Source organism: Anolis carolinensis, chromosome 1, assembly GCF_035594765.1.
Source record: "Anolis carolinensis isolate JA03-04 chromosome 1, rAnoCar3.1.pri, whole genome shotgun sequence".
Classification (NCBI taxonomy): Eukaryota; Metazoa; Chordata; class Lepidosauria; order Squamata; family Dactyloidae; genus Anolis; species Anolis carolinensis.
The window spans coordinates 342732083-342756980 of NC_085841.1; the positions used below are offsets into that span (position 1 = coordinate 342732083).

The 24898-nt window shown below is 37.4% G+C and overlaps 2 protein-coding genes across 4 annotated transcripts; both read right to left on the reverse strand.

The window, feature by feature from the left end:
- On the reverse strand, positions 1-9192 carry LOC100560417 (alpha-1-antitrypsin). Of its 3 annotated transcripts, none has more exons than XM_016991292.2 (5): positions 9035-9192; positions 6059-6748; positions 3420-3690; positions 1695-1842; positions 1-374 (listed from the first exon to the last, which is right to left on the reverse strand). In XM_016991292.2, the coding sequence occupies exons 2-5, from the start codon at positions 6726-6728 to the stop codon at positions 171-173; spliced, it is 1293 nt and encodes a 430-aa protein (XP_016846781.2). In that variant the 5' UTR covers positions 6729-6748; positions 9035-9192; the 3' UTR covers positions 1-170. The 3 variants fall into 3 exon arrangements, with proteins under 3 accessions (XP_016846781.2, XP_062824499.1, XP_062824498.1); XM_062968429.1 differs by having other exon boundaries at positions 6059-6745; positions 9035-9183; XM_062968428.1 differs by having other exon boundaries at positions 6059-6866; positions 9035-9168.
- Positions 9193-11955: 2763 nt separating this feature from the next.
- LOC100563120 (alpha-1-antitrypsin) lies at positions 11956-20690 on the reverse strand. Its single transcript, XM_062968431.1, has 5 exons — positions 20493-20690; positions 18869-19522; positions 16039-16309; positions 14733-14880; positions 11956-13106 (listed from the first exon to the last, which is right to left on the reverse strand). The coding sequence occupies exons 2-5, from the start codon at positions 19500-19502 to the stop codon at positions 12903-12905; spliced, it is 1257 nt and encodes a 418-aa protein (XP_062824501.1). The 5' UTR covers positions 19503-19522; positions 20493-20690; the 3' UTR covers positions 11956-12902.
- Positions 20691-24898: the final 4208 nt, after the last annotated feature.

Below are 24898 nucleotides of genomic sequence, written 5' to 3' on the forward strand. Positions count from 1 at the left end.
TTAGTTTTGAATTAATCTTTATTATTAAAAAAAAATGTTGCAGCTATTGACTAATTCATCTTCCTTTTAAACAACTCATTGCAGTACTTTGGAGCTAGGACAATTAAAATGCAAGTGAGAAAATCCATCTTTTAAAGTCACCTGAACAGGTTTTTACTAAATTTTTCTATTTATTTTTTGGTAGGGTTCAGAATCTTCCCAATGAAGAGGATACTCTGTGTTGGTAGATGAACAATTATCACCAGGAATGGTCTGTTGTAACTGATGGTAAGCGGAGGAGGAAGGTGAGCAGAACGGAATCTAAGCTCCATAGTGGTGACAGCTGCTGCCTCTGTGCCACTCTCATTAACATCCAACACAGCCTTATGAATAACCTGTAAGAAAAGAACAGTTTTACTGTCTACAGATCATATCTGTCCATATTTCACAGATGAAAATGCCAAAGCTTTGTAATAATTGCTGTTCATATATAATGGTAGGTGGTGGATTCCATATCCAGGGACAGTTATTTTTTTTCCAGGTGTTAAGGAAAATGTAAATGATCTACCCAGAGCACAAAATGTTAATCCTCAAATAGGTTCACTGACAGTTCCAAAGGAGATTCACCAACTGAATGACATGAAAATCACCAATACCACTGGTCTCGGATGAAGGACCTTCTCATTAGAAATAGCTCAAGGATTGAGTAAAGTGTGGCCTCCCAGATGTAGGTGGCCAATTGTGAGGGATCCTAGCAGCTGCAGTCCAACAATATCTGGACAGCCACATAATGCCCACACATGCTCTTAATCTAATTGCTTGATTCCAACTGAATTCAGTTAGTCAAATGAAGAGTTTAGAACAGACAATACTTATGTAAATCCCATTGACTCAATGGGTCTATTCTGATTGGGAGTAACAATTGATTTAGCCCAATGTATGTACTGACCAGGATCAAAAATGCAAAATTCTGGTATTTTTTTTAACCCCATCTAGAGGAGACTATCTGAATCAATTGTTGAATGGTAAATCAAAATATGGGCTAACACGTGCAAGCTTTTTAAATCTCTTGGTGTCTTCAACAGGGAGCTTTGATGGTCTATGACAGAGAGAATGATGAGGTTCTGTACAAGCATAAAAATAGATGTACTAAGAATTGTACTTTTTCATAGGTTGTGTAAGTGTGGTTATAACATATTAGTGCATCTCATTGCCCAAGTACACATGTAATCTTATTTTGCTTCCTCTTTGTTAATTTGGTGGGGGAGGGGAGAGATTTGATTGACAATCATATAACAGGGAGCAAATGTTTCAACAGATCCAACATGACAATTGTCATAGCTTAAAGTATATTAGATATATGTGTGATCATGCCTATAAGAGAAAATATGGAAGCAAGATGTTGCAGGCATTTGAAATAAGTTATACAAGGTTTGCTGTTGGCACCAGAAATTGCATCTAGGACAGTTAGGAAGAAAGAACAAACAATAGTTAATTCCTCTTGTTTTGGAAATGAAAAATCCAACTGTTATTTAGAATGGTCTCAATCTTTTATTTTTTTTAAAAAGCAACCCAAGTTTCGAGGTATATGCAATGTGGAAGTAAAGTGAAACCCGACAGTGAACACACTAACAATGCTTGGAACAAAACAAAACAGCAAAGCAATGAATACTTATTTAAACTGTGAGAAACTGCATGGAAATATTAAGCAATACCTTTGAAACCACCAGGTCCTTTTCTCCAGTAATTCCAGACAGATCAGCATTATCATTAAACACAGCAGTTACGCCCATTCTTTCCATCAAGTCTTTGACATCATAAGTTGCAGAAACTGAAAATTTTGGGATGACTAGACCTATATTCCTAGTTAACAATAAGCAAAAACAGTCCAAATGTTCAATCACTAGGGATGTAATTATTTATTGGGTTTATTTTCAAAGAAAGCAACAAATAATTTTAGCCATTTTCATCTCACTGCAAGAAAGTCTTTAAAAACTACACAGTTTTCAAAGACTGTTCACAATATGTGTTTTTTTCTCAGAAAACAGCATTCTTTGCATATGAAATAGCATTTCCCCAGAAAATACAGCCCAGAAAATAATAGTTTGCATAGAAATATTATTTTCTGTGCTGAAAATGCTACACTGTGTCCACTTTTTCTCTAGTTAGCCCATTAGAACAGTCCTTTATTCTGTTTTGCCACTTTCACATTTGGTGTGAAGATGGACAGGCTCTTTTGGTTGCTGCTCTCAGACTTTGAGCTTTGACACCTGCCCCATTGCAGCATATTATAGAGCCATGGTGGCGCAATGGGTTAAACTCTTTTGCCGGCTGAACTGATGACCTAAAAGTTGGTGGTTTGAAACTATGAGACGGAGTGAGCTTTTGTCTGTCAGCTCTAGCTTCCCATGCAAAAACATGAGAGAAGCCCCCCGCAGGATGATAACATATCTGGGAATCCCCTGGGCAACATCTTTGGAGACAGCTGATTCTCTCACACCAGACGTGACTTGCCTCAATTTTCTTCTAACACGATAAAAAAATAGAATAAAAATGTGAGGAACTGCCAAAGAAGATTCCAAGGATATGGCTGGACAGCAGAGGGCTAATTGACTCCTTGGGAGGGGTAATTAATGATCTCTGCTCCTAAATGTCACTTTCTCCTTTTCACCCTCTGTATTCCTTATGTACATTTCTACAAGGCAAGAAAAAATACCATGCAGAGTGGTTTGAAGTCATGTTCAGTGCTATCACACCCAGGCCTTGAACCAGTTCCTGGCTTGGCAATCTAAGATATGGAATTCAGAAACGAAATACTCCAAAATCATCCACATCGGTGCCTGAGATAATGACATCTTTATTTTCTGATGGATCAATGCATGCAGACTTAGTTTCATGCACAAAACTATTTAAACTACTGTCTATACAATTATCTTCAAGCAGGCATGGGAAAACTTTGGCCCTCTGGGTATTTTGGACCAACTCCCACAATTCCTAACACCCTACCAGCTATTAAAAATTGTGGGAGTTGAAGTCCAACACACCTGGATGGCCCAGGTTTGTCCATGCCTGATATAAGGCATACATGAAACATAAATGAATGTTTAGAAATATTCCAAAATCTCAAAAACAGCAACAACCCTGAAATTTTGGATAAGGAATACTCAGTCCACACAAATCCAGATATTACTAATTTTTTTTAAATCAATATCCTAAATTTTTTTCTGAAAGTTTGGGATCAATTGGAAAACAACAGTTTTTTAAAATGGGAGGCAGGAGCACTGTTTTGGATTTATCAGCACCAACCCATATTATTCCAGTTGAATCTCTATGTATGTCTTTGTGCTCATTTTAAAACAAATGTATTCAATTCAGTTTATACAACTATGTAATAAGTTAAGAGGAGCATCATTTTAAAAGAGCACACAGAAATGGCTTACTCATGCCTAAAGGATTGTGTCCATTTGCTTAGATTTTCTTTTGCCAAGGCACCTTCCACATGCTCCAGTTTACCCTCATCTGGAAGAATGAAGAATGCGGTAGCATCTCCTTTGTAAGGAAGTTCCACTACCCAGGAAAAAAGATCTTCATCATGGATAAATTTGTAGTAGCCTTTTCGATGCATCATTTTGACTTTCACCGTAGTATTTGCGTCCACAAAGAAGTCTCTTTCCTTGATTGATTGAGTGTCAAAAGGGTTTTCCCAGTAAGCTTGGAAGAAAGAGATTAGGTATCAGAACAATGAAAATGTTTAATACCCAAAAATTGTACCCAATGTTTATCATATATAGCAAAGACAATCATGCTCACTCCTGATAAAATGTTCTGGATCCCATCTTTGTTAAAACTCTCCCCTACCCTCCAGATTTTTTCCCATTGAGTGAAATTAAACAATGGGGGGGGGGGTGTTGATATATTTTTTGTATCTCAGGAGTTATTTCCAAAAAATCTTGTGAAGATTATATTATCACAAAAAAAAGTTTTACTGGGGAAAAATACATTTTTTACAACCATGTGTGCCATAATTTTATCATTTTAGTCCAACTAAGGTAGGTCTAGAGAGTTAATTGGTGAGTCAAAAAAAAGGTAAACCCCATTGATTCCATGAGTCTAGCCTCACCTGAGCCACCATAGGTTACTGAGCATGTATTCTGGTCAAGGCCACACTGTATATGTCAAGCATGGGCAAATTCAGCCCTCCAGGTGTTTTGGACTTCAACTCCCACAATTCCTAACAGCCTACCAGCTTTTAGGAATTGTGGGAGTTGGAGTCCAAAACACCTGGAGGGCCGAAGTTTGCCCATGCCTAGTATATGTACATTATAGAAATCAAGGATGGTAGAAATGTTTGTATTTTGCTTGTTATTAAAGAAATCTGGTTTGGTTTTTTGGGTTTTTTTTGCCAAACTATATTTTGCCAAACCTCAAAAAGACAAAAGCTGAAAAAATACAGGGTAAGATACTATTTCCCCTACTTAGATATGAATATGTAGCTAAAGGCCCTTCCAGACAGGCCCTATAGCACAGGATCTCATCTCAGGTTTTCTGCTTTACACTGGATTATAGGAGTCCGCACTGCCAGATAATATGGGATAAGCAGACGACCTGGGTTCAGATCCTAGAATATAGGGTTTATTTGGAAGGGCCCTAAGTACATCTCCTGAACTGACATCCTACATGTAGTTTAAAAGCCATCAGTGGCATTGAGCAATGGGAGTCTGTTTTGCTGCCAATCAGGTTGTAACAGGGTAACATTTCCAGCCTTCTGCAGCAGGTGAGCAAGTCATGACAATCAGAACTCTGATTACAGTTCCTCATCACAGGCTCACTGAAGGCCCTTCCACATAGCCATATAACCCAAAATATCAAGGCAGAAAATCCACAATATCTGCTTTGAACTGGAATATGGCTGTGTGGAAGAGCCCCAAGACAGTGGTTTCTACTCTCTAGAGAATTCCCTAGTTACACAGAAATATATACATGTGCACATTAAAATATTTGTTTTTTAAAAATCACCTTGCCAAAATTTAGTCAGCATTCTATACTGCAGTTACAGATTTGTAACAAAGAATTATGGATCTCTAACCACTAAATATCCAGCAACATTGTCTAGTCTTGCTGTAAGACAAATACCATCCTAGCCCAGCTTAACAGCCAGATGCTAGATTGTTTGAAGGTGGTCTATTTCAAACTGCCATTTGGCTCTCAACTCCCTCCCAACAACAAGTAATAGTCAGAAGCAGTCTCTATTCGAGTGGTGTAGTGCACAAACTTTGGCCCTTCAAGTGTTTGGGACTCCAACTCCCAGGAGCCATAGCAATCTTGTCCAATGGCCAAAAAATTCAAGGAGCTGAAGTTAAAAACACCTGGAATATCACAGGTTGTGCACCACTTCTACATCCCTGCTGCAACCTCATTTACTGGTGGGAGATGGCTTCATCCTCCATGTATTCCAATTAGCTGCTGAATATACCTCCTTCACCTGTTGCAGGTAACCTGTGAGGCACGTCAGGCCAAGAGATATTACCAGATTACAGCTAAGTAGGTAATTTGCCAATGCAGAATATCAATGTTTGTCTGAAAAGAAGCTGCGCATTCATGATATGATGGCAGTAATTATGCTTATTTTTTCAAAAAGGCATTAAGTAGCTAAAGAAACCAAAGGTCACACAAACTGAACATGTCTCTCAGTTAGGTCTCTAGATGGTTACAGGTAAAATAGAACATTTTCTTTCAGAATAAATTATCAAGTGCTAAGAAGAAAACAAGGGTAAGTGGAAAGAAGAATGTGGCAGTCCAATACCCTGAGAACATTAAGTAAATTTGATTGATGGGAGCATGAACTAAACATTGAGGTTAACTCATTGTACACTTTTCCCTCTTTACCAAACACTCTTACTTTTTATGCAAATCTGTATGTTCATCCTTACTCTAGAGCTATAAAGACAGTATTTTAGCACTATGTAACATAACAAGGAAAGTCTGGGGTGATGTTGAGGAAGAGTAGATTCCTAGACAACTAAGTCCTATGCCAGACTGTCTGAAGCTCTAACAAAAACATCTTTACCCTTCAACTTACCTTTGAAGAAGATGTAATTTACAAGAACCATGACAGCATTCGGGTCAAGTTCATTAAGTGCAGAGGATATTTTCCCATTCGTTTTGTTCTGCACATAATAATCAATCTGCTTTTTAGCCACACTGGGGTTGCTGAAGTTGGTAGAAAAACCATCGGCACCATACAAGTTTTTGGCATCATCCAAAAAAGCAGGCAGGAACTTCTGTGATGGTTCTATAAATAAACCATTCCCTAAATTCACCTGTGCTTTGTTATTTGGTTGGTTAAGCACATAAAGGAGCTGGTGGAACCCTTCATGGATTTCCTTCTCCTCAATTTCCAGCAGATCAAAAGCAAGTCCTTTAAAAATCTCATCATGGGTTTCAGATTTGGCACCTAATGCCAACAAACTAAAAGCTGTGGAGATGCTGAGAGGAGAGAAGAAAATATTTTTGCCATCTGGATCTGAAACAATGTTTCTGTAGAACCGGAATGCAAAGTCAGCATTACTGGGAATTATCTTATGATAGACTGGAGATTTCTGTCCCTGCTGTTCTCTTGAAAGAGTGTACTGATGTTCACGTGGATTGTTATCTTCATGATCATCTTGGTGACCATCATGTCCTGGTAGATGATGACAACAGACTTGAAGACTAGTCAGTAACAAGGAGAGGTTGATGATGGACTTCATTGGGATATGCAAGTCTTCTGCTAACAGTCCCCATAGAAGACATTAGAAGATCAATCCAGAAATACATAGGAATTTTGCAATAATGGAGTATTCTGCCCTAGATCTATACATTTATATATCATAAATTATTCACATTTCCTGTGAGCAGTATAAGAAAGAATTTTAGAAGTTAGTTACACTAAAACACAAATTGACTATAAAACTGTATCCTAATTGGGCTTCTCAGCATTTTAATATCTGTTTACATAACTCGCAAAATAAGAATGTTATTCTGGATCTTAAAACCCTCACACATTCTTTGGCATTTAAACTGAACAAAACATATTCTAGCCAAACCTTTCCTCAAAAATGTGATTTGGATATTTTTGAAGCCACCTTCCAATAACATGATTAGTTCATATTTGTTTTGATGGGAAGCCTAATAATTCCCTTTTGAGAAGCTTCAGCATTGTCTTTAAAATTCCTAACTCTATTTTTTTAAAGTGCAAAGCCTATAGGGTGTATTGAAGTTCAATTAGAAGACAAATGAAAATCTGCCATTAATTCTCAGGATTCCCAATTATATTCAAGGGATCCTGGAAAGTTAAACTACCAGAGATACAAATTTTTATGAAAAAAAGAATAGATTTTTTGATTATGAAGAAGACAACAGAGACAGGGTAGGAAGTGTTAGTTAGGGATTTCTATTTTCAGTTTCTCAACTTTTATATCTCAATTGTTTCAAAACACTGTACACCCATTTTTCTATCCTGTTTTAGATAAGAAAATAAATGCTCTTTTTTCTCTTTTCTTTTAACATCATAGAACCTTTCTTGTGTATTAGAGAAAAATGGAAAAAGATGAAGATGTAACTTTTTAAAAATGCCCCTGTTCTATATCCACTCTTGTACCATTCCCCATTCCTCAAATATTTGCAATAAAAATTACACGGAAAAAATCTGCCATTAATTATGAAATGCGGTACTGGAGGAAAGCTCTATGGTTATCATGAGCTGCCAAAAACATCAATAAATACGTCTAAGAACAATCACATTTAAACTCTCACTAGAAGTCAAAATGACTCAACTCAAGCTCTCATGCTCTGGGCATTTCACAAGACAATATGACTCTTTGGAAAGTAGAAGGCAATAGGAAAAAAAGAATACCACTTTACAGATGGCTTGACTTAATAAATGAAGCCAAAGCCTTGCATTTCCAAGATCTGAGTAAGGCTAATAGTAATGATAACAACAACAACAACAACAACAACAACAACCTAACATATCTCCCCGAAGGGACTCAGGGCGGTTGATGAAGGTTCTTGGAAGTTTCCCATTCATAAGATCACCATAAGTCAAAAACAATTTCATGGAAAATAACAACAGCTATAACATTAACTGCAATCCTATACACACATACATTGGGGTAAGCCCCATTTAACTCATTTATTTAACTCTGTGACACGATACACATTGACCTGATTTCTGTTGTACAGTGTGAAGCACAATAGATCAATTGATTCTGTTGTTGAATGATGAATTAACATCAAGTCTTTTGATTGAATTTGTCTACTTTATCAGGGAGCTAACAATAAGATTTAGACTATTTATTATTATTATTATTATTATTATTATTATTATTATTATTATTATTATTATTAAAGTAACACACTGCCTAAATATGTTGTAGACAACAGCTGTCATCTGATCTTGAAAATCAGGCATGGTCAAGCCTAGGTAGTACTTGGAAAGGAGACTGCCAAGGAATAGCAGGTGCCATGGGCTCTATTAAGAGCAGGGGTCCCCAAACTAAGACCCACGGGCTAGATGTGGCCCTCCAAGGTCATTTACCTGGCCCTCACCCTAAACTTTAGACTTAGGGTTGCTCTAATTCTGAAATGACTTGAAGGCACGCAACAACAACAGCAATCGTCATTAACTTGACTATCTCATCAACCAAAACCAGGCACACACATTCCATTGAAATACTGTTATGTTTATGTTGGTTTAAACCATTCTTAATTTTAAATATTGTATTGTTCTTTCGTGGTTTTTTTTTTTTTGCACTACAAATAAGATATGTGTAGTGCACATAGGAATTTGTTCATGTTTTTTTTCAAACTATAGTCCGGCCCGCAACAATATGAGGGACCATGAATCACCCCAGTGCTAAAAAAGTTTGAGGAATCCTGATTTAGAGGAAAAGCTTCCAAATAAATCTCAAAACGAAAATCATATAAAAGGATTACCAAAAACTGGAGTGGACTTTAAGGCACATAACAGAACTATAGTACTTTCGGAGCAAAGGGGAAAAAATAATATACTTACATATCTTTAGAAGAATCTTATGGCACAAATAGGCTACAATCCTCTCTCTTCTGTAATTTATGTACTAGGTTTGTACTCAGTATACGTTGTTAACTATTAAGCAGTGCAAATAGGGATTTCCAAAGGGAGGCAGAGGAAAATGTGATGCAATGAAATTGTAGCTTGCTTTTGACCTTTATATAATGGCAGCACATTGGTAGTCGATAAGATCAAGGGGAAAAATATGACATGTACGTGATTTGGCTCCTGACCCTACTGCTCTTTGAGCATTTAATTGTCAGTAAACCAATTTCTCATCGAAATTTTCCTCATTCTTAAGACTGGAACTCAAGAAGGCTTGCACATAAAAAAGATTACAATTAAAAAGCATACAAAAAGTAAAGAGTAAAACCAAAATAAATGGGTTGCTGTGAAGTCACACTTGTCTCAAGCAAACAAGAGTTCTTTATCCCACCCTGGATCTTCCTCAGATATATAAACCCCACTTGCCTAGTTTCCAACAGACCTCACAACCTCTGAAAATTTCTGCCAAAGATGTGGGCAAAACATCAGGAGAGAATGCTTCTGGAACATGGCCACACAGCCCGAAAAACTCCCAGCAACCCAGTGATTCCAGCCATGAAAGCCTTTGACAACAAAATTAAATGATTAATCATATTAAACACATACACTCCAAAAAGATCTTTAAAATTACACATTACAATTTAAACCAACCACAACATTTATAACTGTGATGCCTCATGGGCCTTGTAGTCCTGTTCCTAGTACTATCGTGGCAGATGAAGATGAAAACATGGGGTTTTCGCCGGTTCAACAAGAGCCGGAGTCCCTTCACCTGCCGGATGTTGATGTTTGCCCTCAAGAATTCAGTAAAACAGGCCTTGGGCATTACTCCCCTCCGTTTCCCAGGAAGGAATCTTACTCTAGAGACAGAGGAGTCAGAGAAGCAAATCGAAGGAGTTTACGGACCGCTGCCAAACAACAGGCTGATTAGGCCTGCTTCCCTTGGGAAATTCTAAGGAGTCATGCATCTGGACAGAGTTGGGTTTCGCTTCTCGTTCTCTAGGGAAAGAGATTGTTGGCGGGAAAACGAGACCCAATATAGGTGTTTGGCGCGGGAGATTCTTTGCAGAGTCAACAGATCAGCTTCAGGAGTGAGATCGTGTGTGGACTTCGTAACCCCAGTTCCTTGCCTCCCAGATCACGTATTCAAGTTTATGCATCGCCTTGCTTTCGACCACGAACCTTGTTCCAGGATCCACGGATTACCTTGTTTCTAGTCACGGACCTAGTCAAAGAACCAAGTTTATTTCCAGCCTTGTTCCAGCCTTGTTGTCAAGCTACCTTGGACTCTAAGACTCTGACATTTCCCCACACTATTGCTTGGCAGAAGTGTGTTTCGATCAAGTGGATTAAAACTTTGAACTCTAATATCATTTATTGGACAATTCATTTTTGGACTATATTTGACCTCATTTGAAAGGTCTGCTTCTGAACTATATTCTTCACTTGTTTTTATTGCCTTTATATATTTCCTTAATAAAGATATTAGATAGAGACTGGCCTCCGTGTATGGTTCTTGGTGCCCAGCTGACAGAGGTCAATAACCCATTTTTAAAAGCTTTCAGTTCTAAAAATACAAATAAAAAAGTCTTCATTTGCCAATGGAGAGGAAGGAAGTTTCAAAGCCAAGGCTATTGTGAGGTCCTTCTTTCATGTTTTCACCAGTCATACCTATGAATGTGATGGAAGTGAGAGAAGAACCTCTCTTTTGGATATCAAGGGCTGGAGTGGCTCATAATGGTTGTTACAGTTTGTCAAATTATTAGCTAAATAATGTTGGACTACAGCTCCCATCTTTCCTTATCATTGGCCATGCTAGCTACTAGTATTGCTGGGATTTGTATTCCTATAACACTTGGAGGGCCATTGTGTTTTATAACAATAAATAATAATAACTTTATTTTTATACCCCACCACCATCTCCTCGAAGGGACCCTGGGTGGCTTACATATGGGACAGAAAGTCCAACAGACATAAAAGCAAACAATCCATTAAAACAAAACCACCACTAAAATAAAATAAGAACATTATAAATTACAACAATCCGCATAAACACAATTAAGCATAAAAGAAAAAGTACAACAGCACTGAGGCTCCATCAGACTGTGTTCAACAAAAACCAGTGACCATAATTATAAAAATGGGCATGATCAGGCTATAAAAGGGTCAGGCATGTGATAGTGCAAAACAACATACAATAAGGCCAAGGAAATTTATGATGTTTTATACCTTTTTTATACCTATTAAAAAGTATAATTCCTACCATCTCTAACTTTTGTTAGATGCGACTGTCAGGAATGGCATGCTCAATTTCTGGAGGGTAAATATACACTCTATCATTAATGTACAGAATGGGTTTTGCCAGACTGTATGCCGCTTTAGGAGAAACAAGAAAACATATCACACTGTTATCCGCTCCTCTTTCCAGCTGTCGAAAGATAAGCTTTTCCATGTCTTTGGAAATGTGTTGCTCTTTCCGTTTTTCTAGCCGTTTTATCTATAGTAGCACTCTTACATCTGTCAAAGATTTTGTATAGTCATAGTTTCATTGCCCCAGATTTATTTTGCAAGATGTTTATCTGGGTTTGAGGACAAAGTGTCCCTTTCCTGAATGAAAAATGTCCTTCCTTTCACAAAAGGAACATATATCCAAAAAACTCCAAAAATGTAAATTGTATATTTTATGTTCTTAATTCTTTTTTAATGAAGCACACTAACTCCATAATCTTTTTAAAAGACATTTCTTTCAAACATTCAAGATATCTGTATATATTGAGCTGCATGATGTAAGTTAATAAAGCGACCAGACAAATTCATTTTATCAGAGTAGTTCTTTTATTAATTTTTAAAAAGCACCGATGTATCTCAACAAAAAAGTTGCTTTGCACAACTGTATTTTGCACAGTTTGGTTTTTTTCTGCACAATGTTTTTTTTTTTTTTTTTTGCAAAAATTGAGAATTGTGAAAGATCTTACCAGACCTGACTATTTTTTATTGAGACACCTTTTAAGACTCTTATCTTCATTCTGTTTTGACATGCTAATCAGGATTCTACATAGGTTGGTTGGTTATCCCTTTACAGATGGAACCAGAATACTCAAGGCCATCACATAATGCAATACAAACTGTTACAAAAATTGGGATAAAGGTACATTGAATGTAAGTATTCTATTTTGGAATATCTTTTTAAAAAACCTATACATCATATCAAAATCTATAATTGGGTTTTGATTATTATTATAATTTTAAAATTTGAATTTTTCCATTAATTCTGGAATATCTTCAATATTCATTTTAAAAAGCAACCATGCCTCAATGACTTTCAATCACATTGTTGTCAAATCTTCTGCCTTTTGAAACCAAATAAAAGTTTTGTCATTATTTGATGAGAATTATTACAGAAGATATAACTCTTAAATTCCAGAGACTTCAGTTATTTCATTAGTACAAAGGAAAGGACATTAAGCCATCTTTTCACATGTGGTTGATGTATTTGGGTAGCACCATGTTCATTTACTCATATAGAGTGAATTCAGGAACCTTATTGTTTGAATTAGAGAAGAGCAGGGGAATCATTTTGGTATCATCTCCCGTGATGGTGCCACCTAGTGCAGTCGACATCTACTGCTCCCCACCAGTGAGGAATCATATGGTCCCTCCTCCTCACATCATTGTCAGGACTTCTATGTTATCATGTTTACTTAATTAGGAATGCATGATAGTGACAGTTCATGTACAGTAAATGACAGCCATGATTTTTATTTTTTATTTATTTCAGTCATCATTAAATATTACAATTAAATCACTAGTAATGTGATTCAGTCTCTTTAGGATTTGTAATTTTTCCCATCAGTAAGATGGACCTGCTCAAAGATTCAAAGACAATCACTATGAAAGGCCTATTAAATTTTATTATATGAGGGCGAGCATTGGGCACAATTTCAGTGACAACAGTAGAAGCAGCTTCAGTGCCATTCTCATGGACACGTAGATAAACTTGGTGAATTGCCTGCAAGGAAGGGAAGCAAGAATTAGTAAAGGAACACACAATTTAAATTTAATTATATGGTATGCCCTGGTCCTTAAAATCACAGGATTCCACTTTTTGTGTGGAGGGGGACATTGTCATGTGTCTCTAGATCAGTTGAAATATTTTGACCAATGATCTTAAAATGTTTGTGCAATCTACCTGAAACATCTAGGAGAGTTCTTGATCTTGGGAAACAAATGAACCTTTTCAGTATTGGCTCTGACAAAAACCTACCTAGTGTATCATTTTTGGTGTCATATCAGTGACCTAGACTCCTGCGGGAAGTCCATAAGCAGGAACTGGGGGATATGAGGGGTGTTGTAAGAAAATTATCTTGCTTTAAATTTTCAAAAAGTTAGTGCTGGCATGCAACCATTTGAAAATATGCCCAAAAATACATAGGCTGTGATTCTATTTAAAATCAGAAGAGCAGAACACTCTACTAACTGTTCTGATGCAGCAACCCAAGCATGAGCCCTATTAGCCAGACCAACGTACAAGAGACAGCTCTCCGAAGGAGACATTGTATAGCTCTAAGCTTGTAAAAATACAACTACTTTCTTTTCCAACTACTTTCCACTACTTCTTTGGCTCTGCATCTGTAAAGGATGAAGATTATTTGGCATAATGTTGAACATCCAGAGATTTTGAGACCCACCATGAGTTTGTTATTTCTGTCTTAGCTTGGACAAGCATGGTGGTGATGCACAATAATTCCATATATTTTTCTCTACAGAATAATTGATATGCAATTCTTTTTCAAAAAGCAAATATTCACATAGAGAGAGAACAGAGCAGAAGTATTTTTCCTCTGTCAACAGAATAACTTTTCCATGGTAATTACTCATCCCCAAACGAATCAAGGAGTTGCTCCCCTTGCTCTTTCTTGGAAAAGCCTGTGATACATGTCCTTGTTATATCTCAAATGGATGTTTGTAACATGCTGTACATGGTGCTGCATTTGAAAAATACCAAGAAACCTCCTTTGACACAAAGAAAATTCAATGAAGTATATGACTCCCTTGTAACAACAGTTTCACTGTCTGCCTGTCTGCTACCAGCTACTATTGAAAGTGCTGGTTTAGATCTGTCAACCTTATACAGATCAAGTTTAGGCTATCTGGTGGCCTGCGTTTTCCTACAAGCACCTGTCTGAATTGTAAAGACTTCTCAGGGGCTCTTTATTGTCTCAATAACTTTACACACATCTTTGGTGGAAACATGGGAGGTACCTTCTTAATAACTGTGCCAAGACCTTGGTCCCCACTCCCCTAAAAATCCAGGATGGTTCCCTCTTTAAGGTTCCTCCATCAGCAAGTGAAAACTTTTTTCTTGTCTGATGAAACCTTAGGATCTCACTTCAACAGTATTCTAGTTTATTACTGATACTTTTAAATTAGATAGACTAAGAAGGTTTTAATTTCATATAGAGTTTAATTACATTTTAACAATAACTTTTTATGTATTTGTTTCCATGAGGGTTGTCTTATTTAAATTGTTGTTAGTGGCTTTTGTAAAATAGGATATCATTGAATTTTATAGGAAAAGTATTTTTTGCTATTCCTGGTTTAATTCCTGTTCTGTGATTAATTTTGAGGAGCATACCTTGGAAACCTTCAGTTCAGGCTTTCCAGTAATTCCAGATAGATCTGCTTCATCTGTAAATATCTCAGTAATACCCATTCTTCTCAACAATCCCCTGAGAACATATTTGGTATGTATGGTAAACCTTGGAAGATGAAGATTTATTCTCCTGTTGAAATTAGAATTGGACACTGATGAGACAGTTTTAAAGAACGTTACATTTTGCATTCAGCAGCCTCCTTCTTTCTTATATAGGAGAAATGAATTGATATCATTTTCAGTGCATGCACCAAAAACACTTCCAGTTGGAAAAGATGAAGAAAATGTGAAGAGAAACCTTGATTGTCCTATGGAACTTTTGGTTCAGGAATTTGGTTATACATTTTGGTTTCTTTTTCCATATCCATGGTGAAATCGAACTATCTCTGCAAGAATGGAATTATGTGAGATCTCACAACAGAGGGAAATAAGGAAATATTTTAATAAAATAAATAAATCAATACAACAGACTCTTGTATTTTAGGGAGGACATTTAATGGACAGTAACGTGGCACAACCATATTTCTATAAATCAATTTCTACCACCTCAGCATACGAGCAAAATTGCCTGTCCTGCACTGCTTTCTCCCTTCTTCTGGCTGCCATTCCATGGTGTAGATCTACTTCCAGCAGGGCTCTGTGGTGCAAATGGAAAGGAACCAGCATATACCGTGGTGACTACAACATGGAAAACTTCTCATGTTGCATAGGGATCAACTGGGGGGGGGGGGTGAAGCCAGGTGGTGGATGCTTTCCCTCCGTGGGATGAAGTAAGAGGGAAGCTGGGCATGTGGCGATGGGTTTACCCCCCTGGCCCCAACAGATTCACCACTATTTGTGGCTAATCTACAACTTAATATGATGAGGTTCCTAGTCTTGTCCTGCATCAAAGTTGTGTAAGTAAAAAAAAAACTTAGTAGAAATTGGGAGGCTTCAGATGTCATAGATCTATGGGTAAGTCATTTTGAGTAACATTAAGAGAAGAAGACCTGCTGTAGGCCTTCTGGGACAGAAGTGCTAAAACATCACTGAAGTTCCTGTGCTACTGCGGAAGGTTATTTCCTCCATATATTAATTCATCTCTGTCAACCTTATGAAGGGCTTAGGACATATATGTAGTTATTGATTCTACTACCTCTCATTCATGAGCTCAGGGCTGAAAAAGTAATATGTCTTCCCCTTCCCAAACCATATCAAGGTAATAACAGGGCTGATGTATATTAAGCTAAAAATAAGTAGATTAAGTGGGGATGGGAATCTTCATTCAATGCTCCACTCATTGACTTACTGCTCTTCAAATGAATGCAACCATTTTGATAAAATGCCTTGCTCCAGAGCATCTTCCACCTGCTTCATTTTTCCTGGTTCAGGTAGGATGAAGAGTGCTGAAGTCGTTCCCTTGTATGGGATCTCCACCAGTTGACAGGACAGATCTGTGTCTTTATAGGTCTTATACAAGGCATTTCTGAACATCATAGGCACTTTCACTGTTGTTTGTTCATCCACAAAGAAGTAATCTTCTCTAGTATTCTTAAAACTGAAAGGATTTTTCCAATAGGCTTAAGAAGAAAATAAAAAGCATAAAGGCATTTCATATTATGCTAACCAAGTACCATTATATGTTCTGTGTAAATCCCAAAATACACTTGATGGAGTTACATGTGTGGTGGCTCTAATTTCTCATTAACTCAACATCTCTGGGTTCTTGGTTCTGGAGGAGGGTGAAACACAGATATGTGATGCTATTAATTATTTTCACACGAGGAAGAGGATATGAAGCAGCAGTGGGTGACAGTGTTGAATAATCCACTGGAAATTTAGTTATAGTAACAGATAAGTCAATATAATAATATCATATGAGATGATTCTGGTGAAAGTCTGAATCCATGTCTGACAGTGAGGAGCAAGCACTTTCCCTTTCTTCTGTCCCTTTTGAAATGGCCAGCATAAAGACAGACTCCTCTAAATCAGTGGTGGAAAATTGTGTCCCTCTAGATGCTGTCATATTACAACTCACAGTAGTTCCAGCCAGCATAACCTATTAAAAGGAATACTGAGTGTTCAATCCATTTACAGAGATCCAAATAATTTTACTCCTTGCCATGATCTAACTGCTGGTGCCTACTAGAATAGACCCACCAAATCAATGGGATTAATTTAAATTAATTTAGGGGTTGATAAATTATTAACTCTCTTTTGATTCATTGTTCCTCTTCTAGTTGAGATTAACAATTGCATTTAATCCTATGTTACCTGACAAAATCAGTATGAAAACTCAGGATTACAAAATTGGGCAGGGCCAGTGAAAAATTAACACTATGAAGTTTATGAGCACATATACATACAGACCCAAGGTCCTATCACTAAGACTCTTACTTGATAGTATGTATCAAGTAGCCCATGCCCTCCAATTGAAAACTGGGACACATGTAGCCAAGGAACCTCAAGATGGCAACCAGCTGTAGATGAGGAAGAACACACAGGCTAAGAAAGGCTACTGTAATTTACCTTTGCCTGAGGACCCTTCCACACTGCCATATAACCCAGAATATCAAGGCAGAAAATCCCACAATATCTGCTTTGTCCTGGCTTATCTGAGTCTACACTGCCATATATTCCAGTTCAAAGCAGATAATGTGGGATTTTATTCAGCTGGGTGGAAGGGGCCTGAGTGTGTGGAAGGGGCAAAGGATTAGGTTTTGCCTCCTTCTCTCCTTTTCCTCAATTGAGAGCAGATACTTTTGCACTTTAAACTCAGTTTTAAGCAACTAAACTTATCTGAGGACAAAGGAACAAAGTGGGAGGAGGAGATAAAAATTGGGACATTTTTGAAGTAGTTGAAGAAGTGGAACCACAGAGGATCAGTCAGGACTTTCCCTGTCAAATGGGACAATTATAGCATGACAGTCTTCTGGCTTGCTTATCTTCAATCATTCAAGCTCATATATCCAAGAGAATTGGTGTGATGACATCTTGTTAAGGGATTTGGAGATAAAATCTCTGGGTATTTAGTTCAGGAGGATGGAACTGAGAGGCATAAGAAATATGAAATACTACATTGGTGGGAGAAGATGGTTCACTTCACTGAATTGTTTCATGCACTGCTGTATTTCTCTGTGCAGTGGGCAAAGTGCAGGGGGTGGGGCACATGCAGCCACGGGGTTATTTTTTGTCCCCCCAAAGAGAAAAAAAATCCCAAATAGTCTTTTGGAGGAATTGAGGTATTTATTTTGCCTATCCTCAGGGAGGCCTTATCTAAAGTACAAAAAAGGGGTTGTCACTTTGCACTTTTTAAAATGGTGTATCCAGGGCCTAAAGTGACCTGGAAAGAGGCAAAAACATGAAATTAGAGGGTGTTTGTAGGTACTGGAGGGCAAACAACCTATTTTATTTTTTTGTGGGGAGGAGGTGTGGGTTAATTAATACACACACATCTGTCTCCCACCTCTCATAGTTGTCCACCCTTGCAGCACACTGGGAAATACTTCAACATTTGGATGGTCCTTCTGGTCTCTTCTAACTCTATAACGCTATGATTTTTCTTTTCATAACATCTTATGCAGAATATTCTGAAAGGACCTTGTGTTCTTGAGGTCCATTATCTTCTGCTAAGCAAAGAAATCACTCTCCTACCATGACATCCCACTCAAGATTTATTTCCCTGCCATTCCAGTCTTCATTTTCCTTCTTACCCAAATTTACCTGTTCTTTTGTTCCACAAACCCAACCAACTGACTGAGGTTCCACAAATCTCACTCCCTGTGTTCGTCTTCACATTAATATCCTAACAACACTATCGTTGAACACTTATCTTACAAATATAATGGTCTTCTTCAGTTCTACTGAGGCAGTGGACCTTTCTTTCCTATTGAATTTAAGAGAAGATGGGCACCTTTCCTAACAAATGTTGTGAATGTTAATTGACTAAAGGCTATTTTTAACTTCAGAGTTAATAGGGAAATCTAATTAAATCTAAAACATAAATTAACAACTTGACATATCAATTAATGTATTAATTCTGATTTCCAACCATTTCTATATCAGATAGAAGAAATTAAAACCATCTATTTAAAAACTCTAATGGGATTCTATGTATAGAAATGGCCCAGTTGACTTACCTTTCATGAACATATAATTTACAAGGACCATCAAAACATCTGTTTCCAAATCCCTGATAACATCAACAAATTGTCCATTGGTTTTCTTCTCTATGTAGCGGTTAATCTGCTCCTCAGCTTGTTTAGAATTTTTGAAGTCAGTGTGAGAAATGTCAGATTTATAGAAATGTTTAGCATCATGCAGGAACTTCTTTAGGGGTTTCATCTCCTCATCTATGAAAAGGGCATTTCCAATGTTCAGTTCAATTTCATTCGAAGGGTCATTTAAAAGGTCCAGGAGGTTGTTGAAACCTTCATGGATTTCTTGCTCACTTACTTCTGTCTGGTTAAAGCTAAGTCCTGATAAAAGTTGACTCAGGGTGTGATGCTTTGCTCCCAGCATAAGCATGGAAAGGGCAGTAGAAATGCACAGAGGTGAAAACAATATATTGTTCCTAGTTGCTCCTAAAGAAACTTGATGGTAGAATTTGAAGGTAAAATCAACATTGCCTGGAGCTATTCTCTGATAGGACAAATTATGATGCACTACAGCAGGAGATGGTTGATTGTGACCCTCAGTATGGTTAGAGAAGTGATGAGATTGAACAAAAGTCCAGAGCACAGCAAGAAGCCAAGCCAGGTAGAAATTAGACATTGTGTTCTCGTAGAAACAATCTGTAAAGAAAGAATCATATTCTCAGTCTATGACCATATTGATGTCTATACAGCAATGCTACATCAGACTAAAAGCTTATCTAATCTGGCATTACATTTTAAAAGAACACATAGGACATGGGCACAATATCAACCTTATCTATGTTGTTCAGCAAATAGTATTGAGAAACATAATACAGTAGAGTCTCACTTATCCAACATAAATGGGCCGGCTGAACGTTGGATAAGTGATTATGTTGGATAATAAGGAGAGATTAAGGAAAAGCCTATTAAACAACAAATTAGATCATGATTTCACAAATTAAGCACCAAAACATCATGTTAGACAACAAATTTGACAGAAAAAGTAGTTCAATACGCAGTAATGCTATGTAGCAATTACTGTATTTATGACTTTAGCACCAAAATATCATGATATATTGAAAACATTGACTACAAAAATGTCTTGGATAATCCAGAATGCTGGATAATCGAGTGTTGGATAAGTGAGACTCTACTGTATACATATAAAGTCCATTAAAAGTTTTATCATCACTAGGATATCTAACATCCTTATCATGCTGTTCCCTTCCAGTTCCAAATATAGTTACAGCATACTTGATGAAAATATTTATAAAAAGCAAAAAAAAAACTATTAAAACTCTGAATGAACACAGTTTATTTAAGTAATAAAAATGCTAAAAACAACACATTTAAAGAACTTCGTGGCTGAGTAAATGAAGACTCAAAGTCCTGCTCAAACAAATGATGGATGAAGCAAACTATTTAGAAAAGAGTCAAGAGAAACTGTGTTGTTAGTTCACACTTTTTAAAAGTCATGTTGTACACTCATAAATGATGAATGTGCAAAAACTAGTGAAATACAAGAAAATATGGGTTATTCTGAAAAACCAGAAATGTTGAGAATTTATTCAACAAAATAATTTTAGATCATTCTAGCAAGCATAACTCTTTCAAGAATGATACTTACATTAAATCAGAGATGTTTCCCTGTAGAAGCAGTAAAATATCCTGACACTGGATTTTCTTTTATATGGTGCGGGATTGCTGATAGAAGCATGTTCTCCATTAACCATTAAATAAACAGAAGTGTCTATAAATCATATTGCGAAAGAAATTGGTATACTTCAATTAACAAATACTCTGAAAGTGCAGCATCCTTTAACAAATTTATTGGGAAAAAGAAGTAATGATACATAATGAATTATATGCAAATTTCTTCCAGACTCTGCAGCTTCTTTCTTATTTGTGACATTTATATACCGCCCTTCTCACCCCAAAGGGGACTCAGGGCGGTTTACAAGTATATATACATTCATTATATTATACAACTATATCGCAATATTATTAGTAATATTGCATGTAATATAAATATACAATTATAATAGTCAATTATAATTATTATTACATTGTATTGCATCATAATATTATTATTAATATTACATTCTTATTAATATTATTATTATTAATATTATATTCTTGGCTTTGTTGAGAAGATAGCTTTATTGGCAAGATTCAGATCTTGGGACAAGTAGTGTGAGTTGCCTACAGAGATGTTCATACATCCTATTCCACAATCTTTCAAACCAGATAAGGATGCACAATAGTAGCAGAGCTCATAATGTCATGTTGATTTGACTTCTATCTGCAGAAGAACACATCCCAACAACTTCTTTCCCCTACTTGTTCCATGTTTGTTGCATGAAAGGGATGTTCTGAGTAACTCTCTCCTTCTTCACCTGATACACTGTCCTAGTAATTCCCAACCAACTGCCAAGATTGTTGCTCAACTGGTCAGGATGTCCTGACCTTTCTGGGAAGGTTTACTTTTGTGCTCTTTGAAAGATCTGTTTTGGACTTCACTGATGTCTGCTTGGAAGAGAAGAAAGATTTTTTTCCTGCATGCATTGCAGCTCATGTCTCCTCACATTTTCTTTGTCATCCAACTGCTTATATTTTTCTTATTTCTGCATATGAGTCTATCACGAAATGAGTGTTCAAAGGGCATTTTGCTGGGGTTAGAAAGGTGGAAAGCACTTTTAACATTTTGTATACTTTGAGGAAATAATTGAAGTGCCCAAGGGAACTGGAACTTGCTTGATAGTATCCTAAATGTTTTTTTCTCTCTGACCCCTTCTATGGCCTCTTCTACACTGCCATATAATCCAGATTATCAAAGCAGATAACACATTATCTGCTTTTAACTGGATTATATGAGTCTACACTGACATATAATTCAGTTCAAAACAGATAATCTGTGTTTCATGGGGATTTTTTAGTCTTGAAGGTACACAGCAAGAACTAGACCCATAGTAAACTTTTTGGGCTTGGTATTGAAAAATAACTCTCCTTCTATTCATTCTTTTTTGGGGGGTTTGCTGAAGGTACAATGAGATTTGGAAAAGTTTTTATTCTCACTAGACACAAAAACCTCATTTAAAAGCCAATACCAGCTTCACCCTTTCCCTTCCTGCTATATGCTCATAACCAATCTGTCCCTCCAAAATGCATACACTCTTAAAAGGGTTAAACACTCCAGTAGTTGATAGATGTTTTGAAATTACAAGAGAGTGAGCTTTGCAATTTTGTGCTTCTACAATACAAGCAGTGCCGTATTGCACACACAGGGAAACAATTTGAGCACCTTACATAAAATTATAATTTATGAGGGAATTGCTAACTCTGATTAAATCATTATAATACCCATTCATCAATACAAGCGTATTTACCTAGCCTTTGAATAATAATAGCTAGTATTAGCTGTTAAAGGGTGTATAAGGTCTTTGGAACCCCTGTATGTCTTCAGAGGATCCTCCCATCATTGCATTGTGAGGATCTAATAGGATGCTCCAGATACTGGAGGTGGAGTGCCACCATCTGTCACTCTGCCATCCACAGTTTATCTCTATATATCCAGGGAGGGCGCCACCCCTGTGCTATCACTGCCAATTGTAATATGAGGCCCAGGCATGTAGTGGTGGGGGGGGGGCTTGAGGGGCTTCAGCCCCCCCTCCCAAAATTATCAGGGTGGTCCACAAGAAGGCCTTACATTTATGATTTAAACTGTTATGTTTATTCATATCATGATTTGATCACCATGTTCAATATATCCCATATGCATGGGGGTATTGGAAAACAATACAAAAGGTTTGCTAGTGTAGACCCTCTCCCGCTCAGGCTCAGCCCCCCCCCAACAAAAATCCCAGCCCCTCCCGAAACAAAATCCTGGCTACGGGCCTGATGAGGCCATAGACCTATAAGCTACTGAAAACTGATAATCAAAAGCCAACATTGAGTTGTGATCTCATAATATCCATATTTGCTCCCCTTAAAGGTACCCTCATTCTTTATCAATTCCTTCAAGACATTGCTAGTTAACATTCAAGATCCAGCACTTATACTACATATCCCAAAGTTTTTAGACAGATTAGCAATCAAGAGAGATAACTGTCAGGACCCAGGCTGCAGAGCACCAATAACCATACACAGAGGCCAGAATCTATCTAATATCTTTATTGAGGAAATATATAAAGTTAATAAAAGCAAATGTAGGTAATAGTTCAGAAGTAGACCTTTCAGGAAAGGTCAAAATTAGTCCAAGGAAACAATGTCCAATATGAAATATTAAGGTCCAAAGTTGTAATCCAATAACCGAAACACTCACTTTACCAGGCAAAGTGAGGGGAGATGACAAGGTCCTTTAGTCCATGGAGCGTAATGCAAGGCTAGGAAGCAAACTAGATTCTTGGAAATCAAGGCTTGATTCAAGGCAACAAGAGGCGAGGAGCAAGAACAGGATCCGTGGCGAAATCCGTGGCGAGGTCCGGGGAACAAGGCAGGGCTGAAAACGAGAGCAAGGTCCTGGAAACTGGAGTAGCGTAGTCCACACACAATCTACTCCCGAAGCTGACGAATTGACTCCGCAAGGAATCCTTGTGGCCAAGCATCTATATAGGATCTTGTTTTCCCGCCAAAGCAGACTTTCTCTGGGGAACAAGAACCGAAACCTAAACTGTCCAGATGCAGGACTCCTTAAACTTTCCCAAGGGAACCAGACTTAATCATCTAATTGTCTGGCAGCTATCCGGGCGCTTCGGCGAGTCGCCTCCCGCGCGTGTCTATCTTGATTATAATAAAGGCGGCGAGAAAATGGGGGAGATTTCTCCTCAAGGCTTGTTTGTGTGACTTCTTGTGGGCAAACATCCTACAGCTGCAAGGGCTCCAATTCTGGCAAAAACGGTGGGAAGCCCAAGTTTTCCTCTTCATCTGTCACAACAGTACTAGGAACGGGACTACATGGCCCATAAGTCATCACAATAACATAGATGACAACTAACCTATATAAGACAAAATTACAAATGTATAACATATGCAACATTATGATATATACCCTCCACACCCAACTGGAGTAAAGACTGAATTCGTGTCACTCTTGTTAAGTATGCTAGCTAATAAATTCAAACTAGAATTTGAATTAATTAACTGGCAGTTCCTACTTCTCTCATTAGAGATGTAGGGGGAAAAAAGAAACTGGTATGCCACTATGGCCAGGAGATTGCTAGCACCAAACTCGTGTCTTGACATCTCTGTGCAGTAGAACCCTCAGCATTGTTTGTGCAACAAAGTACAAATATGATTTAAAAAACCATATGGCTTCAGTTGAGTGTTCATCCATGCCAATTTGGACTGCTTTTGACTTGGTATGGGTTCTTTAATGTTAGGAAATCTTCCTTTTTAGTCCTTACTAGGATGTTACTTAATTATGCTGTTACAGGGAGAATGAATAATTCATTCAATTTTCTGTCTGCTGAATCTTTGAAAATTGTACAATTTTTTATAAAGAGGAAGAGGGGAATGAAGACTCAAGCAGCACCTTTAAGACTATTTGGTTTATTTTACTGTAGCTTTCAATGATACTACTTTACTGATGCACCATGCTTAATGACATCCCAGGGTCAATTATTGGGAATGTGACTGATACCCATCCCCTGTGACATCACAGGAATGCCATCACTACATCTCCGTTTTCAGCTCTGAAATCTAAGGCCTCTTCCACATTGCCCCTATATCCCAGGATCTGATCCCAGATTATCTGTTTATCCCAGATTATCTGGCAGTGGAGACTCATATAATCCTGTTTAAAGCAGATAATCTGGGATCTGATCCTGGGATACAGGGCATTGTAGAAGGGTCTTAAGATACTCCTTACCTTGCAAGCCTTTGATACACCATGTTGATTGATACAAAACTTTGGTTATATCACAGTCAACAGTGAATTGTCAGAATATGTCCCATGAAAGAAAAATGGCTAATCTTTATTTTTGTTATTGTGGACCACAGTAAGCTGTAAAGCAACTGGCACATAAAATAATTTCA